At 40.3% G+C, this 17,709-nt stretch overlaps 1 protein-coding gene across 1 annotated transcript in view; it reads right to left on the bottom strand.

Annotated features, from left to right (window-relative positions):
* Positions 1 to 6,893: 6,893 nt before the first annotated feature.
* The window catches only part of DOCK4 (dedicator of cytokinesis 4), a 494,753-nt gene continuing 483,937 nt past the window's right edge, over positions 6,894 to 17,709 (bottom strand). The window contains 3 exon segments of the mRNA XM_017878678.1: positions 6,894 to 9,533; positions 13,021 to 13,082; positions 16,761 to 16,893. Coding sequence (XP_017734167.1) covers positions 9,075 to 9,533; positions 13,021 to 13,082; positions 16,761 to 16,893 — 654 coding nt within the window. The 3' untranslated portion in view covers positions 6,894 to 9,074.

Below are 17,709 nucleotides of genomic sequence, written 5' to 3'. Positions count from 1 at the left end.
TGGCAAAAATTTTCCCATTCTGTTTACTCTGTTGAGAGTTTCTCTTGCTGTGCAGAAGTTCTTTTAGGTCCCACTTGCCTTTGTTTTTATTGGAATTGTTTTTGGAAACTGCATCATGAAATCTTTGCCAAAGCCTATACCAAAAAAAAATTTCCTACATTTTTTTCCTAGGGTTTTTATAGTTTTAGGTCTTATATTTAAGTCTTGAATCCATCTTGAGTTGATTTCTGTATATGATCACAGGAAGGGATCCAGCTTCAATCTTTTGCATATGACTAGTCAGTTATCCCAGCACCATTTATTAAATAGGGAATACTTTCCCCATTGTTTGTAATTGTTGACTTTGTCAAAGACAAGATGGTTGTAGGTGTGTGGCTTTATTTTTTTGTTCTCTAACCTGTTCCATTGGTCTGTTTTTCTACAGTACCATGTTGTTTGTATTACTGTAGACTTGTGGTACAGTTTGAAGTCAGGAAATATGATGCCTACAGCTGTGTTCTTTCTGCATAGGATTGCTTTGGCTATTTGGGCTCTTTTATAGTTTATTATGAACTTTAGAATAGTTTTTCCTAATTCTGCAAAAAATGTCATTGGTAGTTTGATAGAAATAGCATTGAAACTGTAAATTGCTTTGGACAATATGGCCATTTTAACAATACTGACTATTCCTATCTATATACATCGAATGTTTTTCTAGTTGTGTAATCTCTGATTTCTTTAGCAGTGTTTTGTAATTCTCACTGCAGACATCTTTCACCTCCCTTGTTAGCTGTATTGCTAGGTATTTTATTCTTTTTGTGGCTACTGTGAGTTGGATTGCATTATTGAGTTTGCGCTCAGCTTGGACATTATTGGAGTATAGAAATGCTACGAATTTTTGTACATTAATTTTTGTATCCTGAAACTTGACCAAAGTTGAAACCGAAGTGAGTGAAATTGAGATGCAAAAATCCATACAAAAGATCAACAAAACCCAAAGTTTTTTGAAAGAATAAATAAGAATAATAGACTTCTAGCTAGATTAATAAAGGAGAAGACCCAAATAAAACACAATAAAAAGTGACAAAGGTGACATTACCACTGACCTCATAGAAATAACAAAAATCCCTCAGAGACTATTATGGACACCTCTATGCATACGAATTAGAAAACCTAGAATAAATTGACAAATTCCTGGAAACATACAACATTTCAAGATTGAACTAGAAAGAAACTGAAATCTTGAACAGACCAATGATGAGTTCCAAAATTGAATAACTAACAAAAAACCTACCAACTAGAAAAAGACCTGGGATGGAGGGCCAGATAACCAGATATATTCACAGCAAAATTCTTCAAAACATATAAAGAAGAGCTGATACCATTCCTACTGAAATAAGTCCAAAAAATTTGGGAGGAGGGACTCCTCCCTAACAATCTGTGAGGCCAGAATCATTCTAATACCAAAACCTAGCAGAGACACAATGAAAAAAACCTTCAGGTCAATATCTCCGATCAACATAGACTCCTGATGAACAAAATACAAGCAAATTAAATCCAGCAGCACATCAAAAGGCGAATCCACCACTATCAAGTAGGCTTTATTCCTGGCATACAAGGTTGGTTCAACATATACAAACTAATAAATGTGATTCATTACATAAACAGAGGTAAAAACAAAACCACATGATTATCTCAATAGATGCAGAAAAGGCTTTTGATAAAATTCAACATCCCTTCATGTTGAAAACCCTCAATGAACTAGGCATTGAAGGAACACACCTCAAAATAATAAGATCCATCTATGATAAACCCACAGTTGACACCATGCTGACTAGGCAAAAGCTAGAAGCATTCCCCTTGTGAACTAGAACAAGACAAGATGTCCACTCTCACCACTCCTATTCAACACAGTTCTGGAAGTCTTAGCCAGAGCAATTGGGCAAGAGAAAGAAATAAAAGGCATCCAGATAGGAAGAGAGAAAGTCAAACTCTCTGTCCTCATAGACAATATGATTCTATATCTAGAAAACCCCATAGTCTCTGCCCAAAGGCTCCTAGAACTTACGACTAACATTTCTATGATTTGATTTTTTTGCCTATTGTTTATCCTAATACTCATGTTCCATTTTGGAAATATTTTCTTAGCATAGGTTTACAGTAATGGAGTTATATGGCTCAAAGGACATAACTGTTCTTTAGACTCTTGATCCATATTGCCACATTTTGTTCTGAAAAAGCTATCCTAATTTAGTGCTACCAGCTATATCAATTAGTACAACTTTCACAATATTTTTTCTACAATTGGGTGCTGTCATGTTATACGTTTAGCTAATTTAGTAGTACATTTAGTGGCCTGGTGCAGTGGCTCACGCCTGTAACCCCAGCACTTTGGGAGGCCGAGGCGGGTGGATCACAAGGTCAGGAGATCGAGACCATCCTGGCTAACATGATGAAACGCTGTCTCTACTAAAAATACAAAAAATTAGCTGGGCATGGTGACTAGTCCCAGCTACTCGGGAGGCTGAGGCAGGAGAATGGCGTTAACCTGGGAGGCAGAGCTTGCAATGAGCTGAGATCGGGCCACTGCACTCCAGCCTGGGCCACAGAGCAAGACTCCGTCTCAAAAAAAAAAAAAAGAAAAAAAATACATTTAGCTAATTTAATGTTATACATTCAGCTAATTTAGCTAATTTAATTATAATTTAATATGCTAATTTAATAACAAATGTTATTTGACTATAGTTTTTTTTCTGATTAGTAGAATGGTTATTTTCCTATATATTTATTTCTGGTTCATCTTTTATAAATTATCAAAATATTTTCTCCCTTTTGCAATACTGTGTATCTTAATAGCATATTTTTAAATCAATTTGGGTGAATGAAGACATTAACATTGTTATATTTCCTCCAATTGTGGTTTTTTCTTTTTTTTTTTTTGTTCTGTTCTTTTATTTTGGTTATCTTAGACTTAGAGAAGTTTTGAAATTTAATAGAGCTAATTCTGTCTGCTTTTTATAAATTCTTAAGCTTAAAAAGTTGCCTAACCAAAAGGAATACAAAGGAAAGAAAGAAGAAAGTTTCCCTATTGTCTGAGGTTGGTAAATGTTACATTTGTTCTTGTCTTCAGACCTAGCCATTGTGTTAGCTAGATGAATATGCTGCAAGGTCACAGTCAGCTCTCCTCAAGGAGGCGGCCAAATGAGACGGGATCAACGCATGGGTAGAAAGCTTAACTCTGAAGAGAAGAGCCTCTTTCTCTGGGTTTAGATGAACAATGATTTGGATATATTGTGAGTGTTGAGGCAGGAGGCTGAGGTAGTGCCATGTAGAGAGAGAGGGGAGGGAGAATGGGATGTGGTAGGACATCCTTGCCGAATTTCTTCATTATAGACCCAAGCCCTCTTAACACTCACCATGCAATTACTAGTGTTTTTCCCCTTTGGAAATAACCTGGGACTGTTAACTGTTGTAATGCACTAAGACATATCAAGACCTTCCTGTGCTTTTATCCGAATGAGAAAATTTACATAATTGACACAAAAGGGACTTGTAAACTGTTAATAATACCTGTAAAATTCCTTTTAGAATTCTGTATAAAAATTGTTTCTATTGGCTCCTTACTGCTGCTACTAAAGAAGAGGAGCTTGACTGTTAAACCCTTCACAAACTTACAGGATTAAAAGTAGCTGGTCTCACTGCTAATCACTTCTGCTCTAGTAGGAGTTTCATATGCATCCAGAAACTCCTCCACTTTCATCTCCTTCTACCTGCCACACCTATGCCTTTCAGTAGACACCTGGTTGCAAACTCCGGATGTCCTTTTCAAAGAGGCCCAGATCCAGATTTGCTCTTTTATATAAAGGAGAATAAAATAAGAGAAGTGAAACCAGTGTAGTGGCATTCAAATATTGTATAATTCTTTGTCAATCTTTTAAAATGCATTATCATACTTGCATATAGTTCTATAAAGCCACTGCATAAAATAGCCCCTTGCAACATCCCAGTCACCGGCCATTTTCACTCCTCAGAGACAACTATTTTCAATTTTTAAAATTATTTCTCAATGTTTACCTTTTATCTCTAAATAAAAGTTATCTTTTATTGATACTTTTTGATTGTCATTAAGTTTTATGCATTATCTGCTAATATTCCTTTATGGAACATGAGAATTTATTTTATTCTCCACATACATGAATTCCTTTACCCTCATCCTTCCAATATAATTATACGATAATTTGGGGCTAGATCAATTATGTTTTGTATTTCCGTAACTATATAAATATGATAAATAGCTGACTCATATAGTATATTATAGTTACATTTGCTTTCTTGTGTAAAAGGTTTTGGTGCTTTCTGGAGTTATGAGCTTTTTCCACTTGCACAGCTTTCTAGGTACCTATCTCATCCATCCCTTAACTCTTACAAAAAGGTATGTCTCCCTTTAGTAAGGTTCAAACACAATGAGCACTTCATCAGCTTCATCTTCTTGGATGGAGACTGTTCATTCTGTGAGCAGACTGGGCTGTTTAGTGTGGTTGTTCAGATCATCATCCTCACTTCCAGGCTTTTGGCTCCTTAATTGGTTGTGAATGACAGAGGTAAACTCTGGATGAGTAAAGTGGTACATGGGTTCAGAATTTTGGGAATTTTCTAGTATTCTATACAAATAGAGAATCTAAAATGTCTTAGCAATCTCTTCTCTGGGATGAAGTGTTTTAGTAGGTGCCATCCTAAATTTAATGCCTGTTACTTTTCCTTTCATCTCCCCTTTTCATTTCCTTTATCAGGATATCAATATCCTTAGCACAAGATTCCATAAATAAATTACTTCATTGACTTATTAACCTTTCCTCAAACTTTAGGTAAGGTAGCAGTATTCCCCTCCCTCCCCCTGCCAACATGTTAAATAAGTAAACACACATTGATATCCAGTCATGAAAACTTCCCACAAAATATATTGCTGGTGGCACTAAAACTGACATAAGACTCTCTGAACCCCCTCACTTAAAATCCTTGCCTGGCTGTTTGTATTCATCCTAAACAATTATTACACTGTGATTTTTACCCAGTCCTACTCAAGGCCTGCTCATTAAAAGATCCACCTTAAACAAAACTCCAGAATTTCAACAAAATCTGATCTTGCCCTTTGCCATAAGACACTACCAAAGCTCTGTTGAGGTGGGTTTCTCTCCCTTATCGTAGGGAGCAATGAACTCAGCCCTGTATCATCAATAGATTGTGTTGATGACTGTGTCTTTGAGGAACAAGCAGTTAACAATTTAGAAAAACTATGTAATATATATGTGTAGAAAAAAGCGAAAGGAATATGTAAAAATATTAATAGTTATGTTAGGGGATTGGTATTTTGCTACATTTCCCCACCGATTTTTCTGGTATTTGTTTTTTTGTTGTTGAGATGGAATCTCACTCTGTCGCCAGGTTGGAGTGCAGTGGCGCAATCTCAGCTCACTGCAACCTCCTCCTCCCAGGTTCAAGCGATTCTCCTGCCTCAGCCTCCTGAGTAACTAGGACTACAGGCGTGTCCCACCATGTCCACCTAATTTTTATATTTTTAGTGGAGATGGGGTTTCATCATGTTGGCCAGGATGGTCTCGATCTCTTGACCTCATGATCTGCCCGCCTCAGCCTCCCAAAGTACGGGGATTGTATGGTATTCTTACATAATGAGGGCTGGGCTTACTTTAAAAAATAAGTAAGAATTCATTTCGGTACAAACCACCTTTCAACGTGCACAGATAAAACAAAGGCAAAGCTATGCAACTTGTTGTTCTCTTTGTTGTGTTTTGTAGAAAAGTTAGTAACAATCCAGGGAGAAACCTACTTATGTAGGAAACTGAGCTCTTCTTATTGTAATTATGCTTGTAGAGTCCAAATACTGACGGGCTCAGTTGTAATGTAAACAACCCAAAAATATTCCAAAGTCACTTAGATAATGTTGAGAAACAATCAGAAAGACACTGACAATGGCCTTTATTTTTTGTTTTTGAGACAAGAGTCTCACTCTGTCACCCAGGCTGGAGTGCAGTGGCGTGATCTCAGTTCACTGCAACCTCCGCCTCCTGGGTTCAAGTGATTCTCTTGCCTCAGCCTCCCGAGTAGCTGGGATTACAAGCACCCGCCACCACACCCAGCTAATGTTTGTATTTTTAGTAGAGATGGGGTTTCACCATGTTGGTCAGGCTGGTCTTGAACTCCTGACTTAAAGTGATCCACCAGCCTCGGCCTCCCGAAGTCCTGGGATGACAGGCATGAGCCACTGCGCCCAGCTGACAATGGCCTTTCAATGGGTTTTTGTATTCAATGAGGCTGAAGCTGTAGACAATGGTTTTCTTGGCACTGAGTTACATAAATGTCTTAAACCTAATACAATATTGACACATTTCACCAAGTTAAAAGCCAGGCTTTATTAATAGAAATCTTATAGTCAATGGGGTTTTCAGTGTATATTGAATGTATATTTTCTATTATTTTATGAAAACCAGGGAGAAGAGTTGGCATGCAGATAGATTTTTATCACAGCTGTCACAAAAGCAGCATTAACCATGCCCTTATATGCTTAGAATTATCTGTTTTATGTCAAGTTTTCTGATGCAAACAAATTTTGATGGTTTGACTTAAGTTGGCTCTGGTTAGGGCCAATGAATGGTCAGCCAACCAGGTAAATGCTACCTTCTCTATGGGATATTAACCCATATTGTTTGTTACCTTTCCAGTGATTGTTTCCTATGGCATAAGTGAGCTGTAGTGAGGGTGAAATGCATCTATCTGGGCACGACAACACAAACAGGATCTATCTAAAAAAGAAGGCTAGAAATCTCACTATAATAAGATCAACAGTCGCTTCTATTCCAAGTAAAGACATGCTGATGATAGGAGTAAAGACAGAAATATTAAGATTAATCTGGTAATTTTATTAAATATTTACCATTCAGCAGCAACCAACATGAACATGTGGGCTAACAGAATCTCTTAAAATGTTCTGCTATGTAGCTGCTTCAGAAATACACATACATGATAAATTCAAGATAAATTCAACTGCTCACTGCCAAAATTTTTTTAAAAAATGGCTCCAAGAGCAAATAACACTGATTTATACTGTGCCCAAGCACTAGTCAACAAATCTATTAAATTACACAGGAAAAGGAAATCAAGGAAGCTTTGTTATCTTATGCATGTCATCTTATTTAAATGGAAGTTTTTACTTCTTTAAAGCAACAGAAATATGGAGCTTCACATATATATGTGTATATATATGAATGTGGTTACAGACACAAAGTGTTATCAAAAGCAAAAGCTAGTTGAAAAAATTTCTGACTGCAAAACTTGCAAGATACAAAGCTAAAATGCATATGTTCCTTTTCTCAATTATGAACACTTTCACTAAACATAAATATTTAACATATATTAATTTTTCCGACATTCAAAATTGTAAAGTCAATATGGCAGAATTGTTAAAAGCACATATGTACAAATATTCTTTTTCCATACATAAAGTATTTGGCATAATTATAACAATCATACTGCATCAACAACTGTTTGCTTTTATTTTTACTTTTTTTACACATAATGGTATCTCTTATTAAAATTAACCAGTTATATACAAAAATACTTGAACATTTATTATAGAAAACCTCTATAACCAGCCTCAACAGCATATACCTGCTGAATGGTTTCATTAAGAGAATATAAAAAAGTGGTCACTGCCTTCCAGGTAAGCTACCAACGAAATAAACATGGTTAAACTAAAATGAGCTTCCCAACAAAAGAGGGAAAATATTTAACAGTATGATTTAAAATACAGTTCATATCTATTGTCAATTGAGTGTTATAAACAGTCAGTAAAAGAAAAAAAGATATAAAATACATTACTACAGACAAGGTGCTTTTTTCACACTTCTACAACTGTGGCATTAGCATCCCTACCTAGATCTAAGATGCTATGTTGCAATATTCAAGCTAGAGAAGTCTACAGCAATCCTCCTTCAACAGAAAGACGACAGGTCAGCTAAGACAAACTCCACTGGTAAAAGTGGAGAGTCGTGAGGAATTTTTTATTTTGTGCAGGATTGAAAGTTAATGCCCTTGCCTTTGATAAGTCCTTTTGCCATTTAATCATGCTAATACATTTTCACTAAGTTTTTTTTTTCTTCACTTAAGCTATTAATTTAATACTGTCCTGTATTGATTCCTGAATTCTTGCTAATGGGGCACAGTCATTTGTGCCTCTTTAATACTTGAGCACTTGCTCTTGTTCAATGACAAATTTTATATAGGAAACTATCAAGAAAGGAAGCGCAAAATTCAAGTAAACATTTCTTCTGGAGTCTCTTGCTTAATCTAGCTGATTGGAACTCTGAAGCAAATTGCACCTTGAAAAGAAATACAGTAGATACCATGGTGTCAGGGTGGTAAGGGATTTAGCAACCAATTCGCGAAATAGCATTTTAAGAATGTAGACAGCAGTCAAACAGCAAAAGCAACCTTAAAGAAGCATTTTGTTTCAAGAACAAAACAATTTCCAGTCCCAATCCTTGCAACCCTTTAAGTATACTGTCTTGCTCACCTGCTTGAACTTTAATTCTGATGATCTGCACTGATAATCTGCTCAGGGGAAGAGCCAAAATCCTTGCCTTATTTACAGAAGTCTTCTAAAATAAGGACCACTGTGTTAGGATGTACACTGACTTAAGCTTTCTCCAAGTATCAAGTATTCAGTAAAAAGGATACAACATTGTCACACACTGTATTGTCTGACAATATCGTATTGGTTTTAAGATTAAACTATATAAAAAAAAGTGAACATAAAAAGGTACAAAAGGAGTCTTTATCACTATTTACCACTTTCAAATGAGAAACGTTTTAATGAAATTCAGCCATACTTCATTTAACATCTGGCGTTTTAGATCAGCAACTTTTAATATTGTGCAACATGATATTAATAAGCAAGTTTTAATTCCATTCATCGAAGGATCTGAGTAAGTTATTAAAGTGCCTACACTAAATGTCTTCTCATCATACTTCTTATTTTGTAAACGGGCAAAGAATGCATCGCAGGTACATAGAAAAGTGACTTATAACTGAGAGACCTTGCGGGGCAGGGGCCTGGGCCGTGGGCCGGGGTCAGTCCTCCGGGCCCCATTCTCCAGGTGGCTGGATCGCGCTGCCAGAGGCTTGGGGGGCAGCGCGGGCGGCTCGGGCGTGACGGGGATGGAGAGGCTGTGAGGTAGCGGGACAGGGCGCCGCAGAGTCCGCTCGTAGACGCTGTACGGGGGCGGGGTCTTGCTCTCCTTGCGCACCGGCTCCTCCCCGCCGTAGCTCGGCACAGGCATCGGCACCGGCACCGGCACCGGCACCGGCAGGGGGACCGACTGTTCATTCACCTGATTTTCAAAGCCTGAGGTTTCCGACGTGCTGCACCGGCTGAGAGAAGAAATCCCACTGCTGTAGCTGCCCGACAAGACGGGGGAGTTGGAGATGAGTCCTGGTGAGTGGTACTCCACCGGAGAGGGGGTAAAAGACTGCACAGAGCCCTGCTCCGGGGAGAAGGAAACGAGAGGGAGACACAGTATTGAGTCGTGAACGCAGATGCGCTGAAATGCGCGCCCCCATGCGGAGGCCCCCAGAACCTCCAAAGCCAGCTGCATCAGGAGATGCAGCCTTTAAGGAGGTGATTAAGGTAAAAGGTCATTACGGTGGATCCTAATCCAAGTTGACTGGTGTCCTTAGAAGAAGAGGCATTTGGACACACAGGGAGACGCCAAGAATGCGACACACAAAGACCTTGCAGGAAGGGCGGTCTGCAAGCCCAGGAGGGAGGCTTCGGGGAAACCAAGGCTGCCACGCCTTGATCCTGGACTTCTAGCTGCCAGAATTGAGAAAATACATTGCCGGTGTCTAAGCCACCCAGTTTGTGGTATTTTATGGGGGAAGCCCGAGCAGACTAATACACTCACACTCAAATTTGAGTGTTGTCCTTTGTAGCACTGAAAATGCACACCAGACGTTTATCTGCCAGGGCCACCAGTCCTTGAGTTCAGTTCACCGGCCAGTTTACTCCTTATTTTCAGATAGAGGATACATGAGCTAGGCATGGTGGCTCACGCCTGTAATCCCAGTACTTTAGGAGGCCGAGGCACGGATCACTTGAGGCCAGGAGCTCGAGACCAGCCTGGGCAACACGGCAAAACCCCATTTCTACTAAAAAATCCAAAAAGTTAGCTGGGTGTGGTGGCTCATGCCTGTAATCCCAGTTCCTCTGGGAGGATGACCTGAGCCTTGGGAGGTTGAGGCTGCAGTGAGCCGTGATCCACCAGTGCACATGAGACTCTGTCTCGAAAAATAATTTTAAAAAGGTACCCACCAAGATAATTTGGAAGCACACATTAGTCCTATAGTTTGGAAGAGAGGGAACTGGCCAAAAAAAAAAAAAAAAAAAAAAAAAAACCAAAAAAACACTGTACAACCTTTGGGGGCCCTATTCGCCTTCCCAGGTCAGCAGGGCATGCTGCAGGCCAGGAGCCAGGGCCGCTGAGCACGCTCAGCTCAGAGGACCCAGAGAGCTGAGGAGGAGGAGCAGAGGCACCCAAGGTCCTGCACCTGATTTCTCCAGCCATCACTCCAGACTCCTGAGCTGAACTGGCAAACTGGCAGCTCCCAGGCTGTAGCCTGAGAGGTGAGCCGTTTCATCAGCAGGGTTTTTTAAAAACCTGATTTAGTTGTTATTTTTTAACATTTCACATTTCACATGAAACTCCAGAATTCTGGCAGTTCATAAGGAGCTAGAAGTTCTGGCTACAATGGCACACATTCTCTTAATAGAGAGAATCTTTAAAAGCTGAGCAGGGGCTGTCCCTTTTCAATTTGCCAGTTCCCACTATGCCATGTGGGGACTATGCCCAGCCTCCTTCCTTCATTTATGTCAGCTGTCTGGCTCCATTTGGCATCTGAGTTTGTTGCTTTCCCAACTGGTATCCCAAGGAAAACGAGTCCTAAGAGATGTTCTGTGAAAAGAGGGTTCTGCTGGGAAATGCTGCACACCATATACTCCTTGTGTATATTCAAAACATACTCGCATTTTCAAGTCTTAGAATAAAGGAATACAAATAATTTTGTTCAGCCCAGTGTTTTCCAAACGGACTTGACTACAGACCTTTTTTTCCCCGCTTATTACATAATGTCCTGGAAAACTAATGTTCTGTGGCATACACTTTGAGAAATGCTATCTTAAGCTAACTTTGGTCTCTCTTTGTAAACAAAATAACGCTGGTAGATATACATCCTGTCATTTAGTAGAAGCCTAAAAAATGAAGGCCAATTAAGAGTTCCCAATTCACTGCTACCTCTGTCAAAAGTTAGACCTGAAATTCAAAATATGGCAGGTCAGCTCAGTCTTTGCTGTAGGGTTAGACCCATAGTTTAATGGCTGGCGGGGGAAAAAAATCCCCAAACCCCACTAAACTCTATCAGTTAAGGCAGCACACTGCAAAGCTAGTAACATGGTAGCAGTATACCCCCTAATGTAACCCAGGAGATATAACACAAATGTTCGATCTATGTTCTTTTCCTTCAAACCCTACATATAAAGACATGGCTTCGGACTGTATATGGCCAGTAAAAATATACACAGGTCTGCTGAAAGACAGCATATACCAGCTTGCTAACTAAGACTATTTCATAGCTATTCAAACATTTTTAGCCCTTGGGTTCTTTTTAATGTTTAAGAATTAATCTCTAAGACTTATTTTCTTACTACCCAACAAAATTAAGTTGAAAATACAGATGATAATTCCTTAGCAACGTGTGGGAGCTCTGTGTAAGGGTACATGTAAAAGTGTGGAAAAGCCATATTGCTTTCCTTTCCATCACATCAAGGTGACAGGCTATGGCTTCCAGAGTGAATGCTGTCACAGGTACTTCATAATAACAGCTGCATTACAGAATGAGAACAAAATGAGCTAATCACTTGCACTTACCCATGAATTTCTACATCAGAAATTTTGGCAATGCAAGGGAATCACACTTCTTTGCAATTTTCTCCATTGTGCGGAGGGAGGCGGATTGTTTTCCAGTTTGTCAATTTCTATCAGCAACTATCGTTAGCACCACAGATGCATTGGATCGCAACCTGCCCCATGTGTTTGTAGAGGCTAATTTGTCTTTTGAACATTAGCTAGAACTAGCTCATCAACACAAAAGACATGGAGCATGTAAATCCTAAGTCACTCAGGTACAAAATCATTCTTTCAACACACTTCATATTTGCCTCTAGTGCAGCTGTTCTGAACACCAATCTCTCACACACTGACAATCCTTGAAGCTAGTCTGATTCAATTTGGATAGAGACTAAATATTATTCTTTATCTTCGTGAGGGACTTTTTTATGTTTAAAGATGTTAAATAGCCCATGTCTGCAAACCAATTCAAATGTCTGACCTTTACAGCTTTCCAGTTTGTTCCCTAGAAATTTTAAAAATCCATATTACTGCCTTGTTTTTCATGATCAAGTATGTATTTCTAATGTAAATGAGAAACTTGGTATAAAATATTAAAAGAGACTGTTAGGTTTGGCTTTGATAAAATGGGTGAGGCTAATGATAAAGGCAAAAAGACACAGAGAATATTTAATAGATCTTGATAGTGATGTTTCTCAATCTAAGTGTGTGTGTGTGTTTGATGTGCCTTAAACTAAAAGGCCAGGCTGAACATTTTCTAGGAGGTACATTAGGACCACATTCCTTTCCTAATTCAGTATATGCATTGACTTCAGTTTGCAAGTTCTCACTGCTACCATTTGGAGAATGAGGCTAATCATCGAAAAACAAATGGCTGCATTCATGGAGGAGGCACCCAGAGGGGAAAGTCCAGTGTTGTTTTCTTACCCAGCTTCCCCATCCCTGCTTGATATGTTCTTTGCCTTGTCCCTGAAAATTAAAGCACCTTTTGATATATCCGGGATGAGTCTTAGAGAAAAAGAAACCTGGGCCAGTCTCTAGCCTCAGTCGAAAGACGGGCCTTTACCTTCAATGGAGATCGCCCGGCAGGCGAGGGGGATACTGATGTCGTGTGTCTTGCTGGTGAAGCTGTCAATGGGGAGAGAGATAACATTTCAATTAAGAAAAACCAGACGATTGACTATCTGCACATGCTCTCTGTGTTACTAAACCCAGACAGATGATCCAATGCACAAAGACTTTCTAAGCAAAGGGGGTGGTGAGGATGGGGCAGAAGCTAAATGATGCCTATCTAGAACGGGTTCTCACAAAGGGCGGCACTGCCAAGATATGGGAGCATCAGCGAAAAGTTATCATGGCATATATGATGCTTTGACCAAATGACAGGTTCCCAAACTCATCCAATGTCCTTTCCATTTTCCCGAAGTCCAGGTGCTTCTGCACTGCTTACTCTGTCTCATAAGGTGCTTTTAGGTGTGAGGTGGTAGGGAGCAGTCCTTGGGGAACAGCTGTTGTCTTTGGCCTAAGCACCAATGAGAACACCATGGCCACCCCAGCAGCCTGGAACAGGTCTATGGGAATATATTTAATCAGCTCCCCCCAACAACTCCAATACTCCCCAAATAGGTAGAAAACCCTTGGCCATGGCCATACAAGAGGTGCATGGTTTTCCATTTCTTCCCCTAATGCTTATACTCAGGTCTTCCCATTATCCCCTGGTGGTAGGTCTCTATGGATTTCATCATCGTGGCCAAGAAGAGTGAACTGTTTGCTTTTTCTCTCTAGATTTCCCAAGTCCTACTCGTGGGACACAGCATGTGTGATAGCACTGCTCCTGTGTGCACGCTTGTATAGCAAATCCAGCTCTCTAAAGCACAGTCCTGTATGGTAAAGGCTGGCCGTGACACAGTCAACAGGGTGAGGGTCAGCCACATTTCTCAATTCCACAGAGATGTTTCGGTGAACTCTGGGCATGTTGCTCAGAGTTAGCTGCCACTCTCCCAGCTGTCACAGTGAGGTTTGTAACTCATAACAAAACTACTGAAAGGCTGTAAGGAAGAAAGACAGTTACAGAGCCCCACAACAGTGACCACAGATGATGACATAAGAACAGAATATGAGAGCAATCAGTGCAGAAGGGATGGCAGCCCTGCCAGTGAACTTGGGAAGGGTAAGGTCACCTGTGTGCTCTGGGTCCTAAGGGGTCAGGAAGAGTGCTCCATGATCACACTGGTGGTATGCATCCTCTCTCTTGCACTCTTGAACGCTGGATCATGCTGTCAGCACGTGTCACATTCTAATACCAGCATTAGTTCTCCTATCCTGTTGATTGTGGGTGATGATTATGGAAGAAAATCATGTCTGTATGGAGAAGCTGATCCTGATGGGGAACTATATTCCTGCCTTAATGGTGGCAGAAAGTTTATTGTTCTCTGGGACCCTCTTCCTTTTGACTCAGGCAGTTGCTGACACCACCATGGTGGCCCCTGCAACTACAGCACATTTGCAGAAATATTTCTCTGGAAAGGCGATTTCCCATAGCAACCTAAAATAGTTCCATCAGTATCCTTGTCTTCAGGTTCGAACTGGCCTAGAAACCTAAGGACCATCAATATTACTCCTTAAAAAATGCTTTGCAGGTTCTCAACTTTAGGGACACAACCAGGTTTAAATTGGAGACTGCTTGAATATATGTACATTGTGAATGAGATACAAATAATTTGGCCAATAAATTTTAGGCCTCTGCACACATACTTATATACTAATGCAGGTGATCAAGAAGCTTAAAATTATTTCTTGTTTTCTTTGAAGACCTCATATGCCTTTAAAAAATTATTGGTGACTTGACTTTGGGCTTTGACAAGTAGAGAGTAAATTGAGTGGCACACAGTTTATTGTATTTTGTTGCAGGGTCTCACTCTGTTGCCCAGGCTAGAGTGCAGTGGTGCACTCTTGGTTCACTGCAACCTCTGCTTCCTGGGCTCAAGCAATTCTCCCACCTAAGCCTCCCAAGTAGCTAGGACTATAGGTGTGTGCCACCACGACTGGCTAATTTTTGCTTTTTCTTGTAGAGATGGGGTTTTGCCATGTGGCACAGGCTTGTCTCAAACTCCTGGGCTCAAGTGATCTGCCTGCCTCGGCCTCCCAAAGTGCTGGGATTACAGGTGTGAACTACCTTGTCTGGCCCATAGTTTATCTTAAAAAGAGGTAAAGAAGGATGAGATGCTAGACTACAGCAAATGAAACATGAACAATCTAGAAAAATCTATGAAAGAAATCATGTCATTTTTTGTTCTTGTTTTTAGGCTAGTTGTATTTGTAAAACTTCAAATCCACCATAGACATAGGTAAGTGCTGAAAAAACTCTCCCATCCAGAATAAGCAAAGCTAGTAAAACAGGGCAGGTCCCTCTTAAAAATGGCCCCACTGGCCGGGCGCGGTGGCTCAAGCCTGTAATCCCAGCACTTTGGGAGGCCGAGACGGGCGGATCACGAGGTCAGGAGATCGAGACCATCCTGGTGAACACGGTGAAACCCCGTCTCTACTAAAAAAAATACAAAAAACTAGCCGGGCGAGGTGGCGGGCGCCTGTAGTCCCAGCTACTCAGGGGCTGAGGCAGGAGAATGGCATAAACCCGGGAGGCGGAGCTTGCAGTGAGCTGAGATCCGGCCACTGCACTCCAGCCTGGGTGACAGAGCGAGACTCCGTCTCAAAAAAAAAAAAAAAAAAAAAAAGGCCCCACATGTAGGTCACCAAGCAAGTTCAGGAGGCAAGGAGGCCTGTTATTACTATAAATTCACAAAGCTTAAGATCCATTTTCAGTGGTTCTTAAAATCTAGTGAGCAGAAGGATCACTAGATCACTGAAAGGTTTCATAACAATACAGATATTAGGGTCTTACCCCAGAAAAACTTAGATTCTGATTCAGTAGGTGTGAGGTTAGACCTGAGAATTTATTTATTTATTTATTTTTTGAGACAAGGTTTGTCTCAATGGCCCAGGCTGAAGTGCAGTGGTGCCATCTTGGATCACTGCAACCTCCGTCTTCTGGGTTCAAGCCATCCTCCCAAGTAGCTGGGACTGCAGGTATGTACCACCACACCTGGCTGATTTTTGTATTTGTTGTAGAGACGGGGTTTTGCCATGCTGCCCAGGCTGGTCTCGAACTTGTGAGTTCAAGTGATCCACCCGCCTTAGTCTCCCAAAATGCTGGGATTACAGGTGTGAGCCACCACACCTGGCCAAGATTTTGCTGCTTAAACCACCACCTGAGCGGAGGCAGTACCCTGAATCAACCCTTTGAGAAATACAGTCCTTGCATAAAGACCTCTCAAAGCAACAGATAACTGCGGATGCAAAGTTAATGACTCTGATAAGCTTGTGGAGCATAAGTGTTAGTCAATAGCTATTTAGAGGCAAGTGGAAACTTTGGCATCAGTCCTGAATAAGACTGAAGAAAGTAGCTGGGTTAGCAGAGGTTGATAAGAATGAAGTGGGTCAAAGTGAAGGTTAGAGAAGATGCTCGTGACCTACCAAGTTTAGGGTGCCTCCCCGAATTTGAGAATGGTGGCTTGGTAAAGAGCACTCTATAAAATCTGAGAGGCTTGCTTGGAACGGACCATTGTTTGACCCCGTGTAATAGAAGTTCAGGAAAGAGGGAGACAATTGTCAAGCAATTACGCAGCTACTAAGGTTTTTATCCCAGAAATCAAATGCCTACCTTTCTCTCAGGAATTCAGGACAAGCTGGAGTAGTCAATAAAAGTTATTTTATAAAAGTGATTGTTCAAATGCTTCAAATACCCACCAGTCTGTGTGGGTCTTGGAGGGACAGGGGGAGAGATAAGTTTCCCACTATCCGACATGTTCTTGGCTTCCTTCCCACTGTCCAGGCTCCAGCTGCTAGGGGTGGGGTTCACAGCTGGAAGGGAATAACACAGCTAAAAACACATGGTCCAGTTTTGCCCTTCCAATGCTTGAGATCTTAGAAGAAAGTCAGAATTATCCAGAATGAAAAAATTAACTGGATGAAAAACAAAACAGGAAACTTCTTGAATACTAAATCTTTATTCAATTGGCTGCCTAACAGTTATAGTTACCATTTAACTGGGCGCTAGCAAGTCTCTTCATTTCCCTTAGTGCTGTCAAAGGGAACTACAAATCTTTACACCGGGGTGTAAAACTTGCTGAGAATTACACATGTGTTTAGATGCTGGATAACAGACGGAAGATGTAGTCACTGGACTATTTTAAAACTTGGTTTTTAGTAGACATTTCTGGACAAGTGACACCTCAAAATGGAGAAGACAATGACATACTAATATTTTAACTATCTGGCAGAATTCTTGGGAAAGAACAGCCATGCCACGTTATCTCATTGATAACTCTTTGAGGAAAGAACTTTCTGAAATCAATGAATTATACTGAAATATGTCCTTAAAAAATGATTTGAAATACAGTATCATTCTTATTTTGTAATTTGTCTGCTCTGTGCTTCGGTAAAATGCAGGAATATGGAGTAATCCTGGCAGGAATAAGGGCAGGATATGCTGGTTGTAAATAGCCTCTATGCAATGAGGTTTACATCAAATCTGAGTTCCAGTGACTCACTCCCTGTAGAGACACTGCCATCTGGTGGGCATGTTGAGAATTTTAACATTTTACCACTCATTTTCATTTAATGGGATGGAGTTACCCCTCTTAAAATTCTTTTTCTCTATTCTTTTATTTTTTTTTTTTTTATTTTTTTTTTTTTT

The sequence above is a fragment of the Rhinopithecus bieti genome, unplaced genomic scaffold (assembly GCF_001698545.2).
Source record: "Rhinopithecus bieti isolate Rb0 unplaced genomic scaffold, ASM169854v2 scaffold_10712, whole genome shotgun sequence".
Taxonomy (NCBI): domain Eukaryota; kingdom Metazoa; phylum Chordata; class Mammalia; order Primates; family Cercopithecidae; genus Rhinopithecus; species Rhinopithecus bieti.
This window is presented reverse-complemented; position numbering and strand designations above follow the sequence as displayed.